At 36.7% G+C, this 5069-nt stretch overlaps 1 protein-coding gene across 2 annotated transcripts in view; it reads right to left on the bottom strand.

The window, feature by feature from the left end:
• Window positions 1-241: 241 nt before the first annotated feature.
• Window positions 242-5069, bottom strand: part of LOC106473086 (sterile alpha and TIR motif-containing protein 1-like) — a 48845-nt gene continuing 44017 nt past the window's right edge. For both annotated transcript variants that reach the window (XM_013933767.2, XM_022401583.1), the window contains exon 4: window positions 242-370. In XM_013933767.2, the coding sequence (XP_013789221.1) occupies window positions 242-370 (129 nt within the window). The remainder of the gene's footprint in view (window positions 371-5069) is intronic.

Below are 5069 nucleotides of genomic sequence, written 5' to 3'. Positions count from 1 at the left end.
TGGGTCCAATTAGTAGTTTTAGGGTTAACAATCTTGAGAAAGATCAGTGCAGAGCGGAGTTTCTCGACCTTTTACACCTCAAGGTCAACTTGGCTGCTCGTCTCACAGGTTGAAAATCACCGACACGTGGGTAAACGTAATGATAATGAAGCTAAGCCTAAGATCCTCTATTAAGCTTCAAAAGAAACACGAGCTTGCTCAAAAGGCCAGTTCTTACGAAATGAAACGAAACCAAGCAGTCTTACCTTTTTCGGAGAATTCCATTCTTAATTCCAATGTCTTCCTTGAGCATTTCTTCTGTCAACTGAAGCAGAAGATCGCCGTCTACTCGACTATTAGCAAATTCGTTGCAGTACTGGGAGAAGCTAATCTATACACGATAAAAACATTAGATCAACTGATTAGATCCATTGATTTGAAACATAAGAATTTAATACGATCATACGTATATATATATATATATATATTCTTAGATCACATTCAAATGTTTCATACAACATATATTATTTATTCTTATAAAAATGATCATGATCTTATATTGGCTCTGTTTCTCTCACTTCGATCTGTAAATCAATCGATAATATATTAGTAATATCTATCAATTATTATTTTTCTGATATTTTATCTCTCTTCATCTGTCTATTTATCCATGATCTATCTATTCCCCGATCAACAACGCAGTAAGTAAAACACAGAATTACCATTAATGGACTTCCAAACGTTTACCAAAGTCCTCGCCAAACTAGTTTTTACCTTTACCAATACACACACAGATGTTAGTATCTCCTGAAAAGGGAACCAACCGATCCTAATTAACATAAACGGTGTGTTTATATTTGTTATTCGTTCCATGCCTTGTTTGCCAATTTCACCCATTAAAAACTCGATAAAATCTTTATGTTGCCCAGTAAATATCTGTTGAGCTTATAAAAAAAAATGTTGGCTCACCAGGTCTTCATGTAATTTTCGGAACAAAATTATATTCCCGACAATGATAAACTTGGTCCATAAAATGTAAACCAGATATTGGGTCGCTTGGACAGTTTCCATGTTAAGCCTCAAAATTCACAAACAGGTTTTCACTCCCCCTCCTCTTGCCATTTCGGAGTGCTTCAAATTCCGTGCAAATAGACAGCTCTCGAGCAGGAAAACGCGCATTGAACGCGCGATTTCAGACATGAATATAGGTATTTTTAAAACGGCCACGGAGAATATGTGAAAGTACAACGTAAATGACCCAATGGATAAAATTTAGCAGAACAGTCTGGAAGGGCGTTCCTGTTCTTCCGATTGAATTGTAGTAAACAGCACAAATTTACGTTTGAATATATTCTCAGGGAGTGTATATCCTTTGTTATAACATGCCGCGTTATGTCCTTAATACACTCTTGACTTTCACTGATCAGGTCCATGTCGAGTGTCAAAGATGTTTTTTTTTAATTCTTTTTGATCTGATCTTATCTGCTTCCTCTTAATTTGGTCCCGCTGTTTGTCTGTAAATAATTTTCAACTATATAATTAGTACTGATTCCTTTTTCAAACACAGCTTTTCCCATTATTGTGTGTTGTTTGTTTTTAATTTCGGGTAAAGCTACGCGAGTACTATCTGCGCTAACTGTCCCTAATAGAGCAGTGATAGACTAGAGGGAAGACACCACCCACCTCCAACTCTTGGCCTACTCTTTTACCAACGAATATCGGGGTTGACTGTCACATTATAACGCGCCCACGGCTGAAAGGTCAAGCATGTTCAGCGACGGGGATTCGAACCCGCGGGTTGCAAGTCAAGCGCCCTAACCACCAGATCATGCTAGGCCTTAAACTCATTCGAATTCGGTGGAATAGCAACGAGACCGAGAAAGTCAGAGACAATTGAACTAACCTCTGTTAAGCAGATCACTGTTCTACGAAATATTGACCTTTACACTATGCACGCATATCACTCGATCTTAAGTTTTTGTAAATGGAGATCAAAGGTCAGAAATGTTTATGTGTATACATATAAAATCAAATGATGAACTATACTGAAACTACTAATGAAACTAATTAGGCCTTACAAATCAGAATTCAGTAATTGTTTTACCAGCCACTAAACCTGAAAGAACGCTACCCTGGTGGTGAAATTAGAGTGATTTAAATTTTAAATCGTAATCTGTGCAGTGATCGAGGCACCATCTGTATTTCAATGTTCTTTATTTTATATACGGAAGTTATCCTCTGTGTAAGTGTTTTTTGTTTTGTTTTTATCATCAACATTTATAACTGTTATGTTTGGCATGCAACATTGCGTTAGTGGAAAAACGGTTAAGCTAGTGTGGTAACTAGACTTTTTTTTAGGCCTAACAAGAAAAACGTTAACTACACGTTTTATTGTTTGTTTTTATCATCAATATTTATAATTGTTCTGTTTGGCATGCAACATTGCGTTAGTGGAAAAACGGTTAAGCTGGTGTGGTAATGAGACTTTTTAGACCTACCAAAAGTAACAAAATCCGTTAATTACACGTTTTATTGTGTGTGTGTTTTTTCATACCTGTTATTAAAATTTATTGATATTTTGTATGGCATGTCGCATTGTTGCGCTAGCGAAAAAACGACTGATTGTCGTAGCACAGACATTTTTTCAGGCCTAACAAAAGTGATTTTAAACCTGTGTTTTTCCTTTGATTTTTCTTAATTATGGCAAAAAATTTTGAAATTTATACAACCTTTACTTGAAATACGCAATGGACAAAATAAAGAGATACGAGAAAAAAAAACCAAAAACAACTGCAGTCAACCGTGATTGTAATCAGTTTTGTTAGGCCTATTATGTCACATTCGTATAGCGTAAATATTTAACTATTGTTATAATTTCCTGTTACAAACTTTGGCGCTAAATCTATTTATATGACGCCATTGTTTGATGTAAACTTTCAATCCTCCATAACAAAGATATGGGCCCGGATATCAAAGAGCATCAACATTTGAGACCTATGAGGTTGGTGAAATACTGTACTATCAAGATATTTATATGACTGTTAAAGTTGTTGTAGTACCATGATACTTCGATGTCTATAATATAGGTATAATATTTAGAATGATAATAGACATAGTCATAGGTTTGTTGGGTGGATCGAGCTCAGGAAACCATAGAGCTGGGCATAGAAAGTTGGGTGAAAATAAAGAAGAGAACACTTCTTTCAATAAACCGTTTAGTTTCCTTTCTCGGTAAGTCGTTCTAACACGGAGAAAATGTCAAAAGTTTGACCCTTATCAGAGCTAAAGAAACGCAATGATTTGGCGGAAAGGCGCACCCTGTTTTCTCTCAATGACAGCCATTTTCAACCAACTCTTAATTATTCACAAGTTACTTACTATTTGGCATAGCTTCATTTGTTCTTCGTGAATACTCTTGTATTGAATACGATATTGCGTTGTCGAAAAAAATTTCAAAAGAAAAACATTAATATATAGAATATTTCGAGCCAAATTTAACATTTTGGGCAGCTAGGCCTAAAACTTCATTCTTATAAGCGTGGTGTATAGTAATTCCAGGAGGTGACGTAGAGTTCTAAGTCTCATACAAGAGCTACTTACACATAGCCGTCTTTAGCTAGTCAACAACGTCCACCGCATGTTCTTTAGTTACTCTTGTCTGATCGTTTAATGAGGTTTGGCTATCAAGCTTATAACATACCTGCGACACCAACGTGCGGAGCGCGTTTCTGTGGCAACGCCTCGTGAACCGTGATTTATCGGATTCACAATCTCGGCACGAGCCCACTCGACCACGCCTTGCCCCTTCTGCACGTTTGCTACCTAACGTTTCTTTTATTCAATGAACATAAATAACTCATACATATTCACTGATTAAAAGATAATGTACAATTTTAATTAATCTCCCGACATTTTGAGGCCAGGGTTATTTAACCTTTACGTCATAAGCTCGTGTCACAAGGCCGACAACAGGTTTAGGTAGTTCAGGTGTCACCTTTTACTTGTCTGGTTTCAAGAAGTTGAGGTCACGGTGTTGACAGTAGCGACGGTGGAGGCGGTAATGTGAGAAAAAAAAAACAAACGTGTCTGCAAATGTGTGTAAGGTAGCAAAGTTGATGTGTTACTTTTAATCCTTACAGTCTTTAACCACCTTATATCCAGAAAATGAAAACGAATCCAATCTCATTCTCTCGTTACCAGCCGAGTAAAACTGGAATTTTACTGATTAGAATATTAAAGGTGGTCATTGTTATTCTTTAGTGAAACCAAAAATATTTGAAAAGGTTTAAGAAAGGTGAATTCTGTAACTGAAGTTCAAAATTTGAATCCATTAACTGGCTTAAATATCAAACACTAAAAAGAAAATGAAAACTAATTAAATCTAGCATTATGGTCAATATCTATCGGGATGTCCCACGGCGGGTCAGCGGAAAGTTTACGCACTTACAACGCTAAAATCTGGGGTTCGATTCTTTGCGGTGGACAGTTTGTTTTCAATTTCGCACAAAGCTACACGACGGCTATCCTCGCTTATGGCTATCGTCCATAGTTTAGCAGTGAAAGACTTGAGGGAAGGCAGCTGGTCATCACCACCCACCGCCAACTCTTGGGCTACTTTTTTTACCAACAAATAGTGGGCGTGACAGTAAAGCACAACGCCCTTAATAAAAAGGTAATTTTTTGTATTCATGAAAGAAATGTTTACATCTTTTTAAAAAAACAAAGATTATCTAACGTGAATTTTTTTCCCTGATTACGGTATTTCTGTGGAACAATTAATATTTATAGGTGACATAAAAAAAAGGATGTGTGTGTGTCGAAGTCCGAAGCCGGATATGACGTGTGCTTCTTGATGACCTTTAAACGGATGTTAAAATATTCGGCACTTCCTTCGAGTTAATTCATGTGCCTCACCAGTCAAACATTTGACGAAAATAGCCGCTGCTATACTACCTGTAATTGTTGTACACATTCATCCGGTGGTACGTTCAGTGTACAAGGTAGCTTTTGGTAGATTGTATGTTTTGTTGTTGTTTTTATGTTGTACAATATGGTGGGGTTCACATATCGGGTTATTTATGTCTGTTACA

This window comes from Limulus polyphemus, unplaced genomic scaffold (assembly GCF_000517525.1).
Source record: "Limulus polyphemus unplaced genomic scaffold, Limulus_polyphemus-2.1.2 Scaffold5870, whole genome shotgun sequence".
Taxonomy (NCBI): Eukaryota; Metazoa; Arthropoda; class Merostomata; order Xiphosura; family Limulidae; genus Limulus; species Limulus polyphemus.
This window is presented reverse-complemented; position numbering and strand designations above follow the sequence as displayed.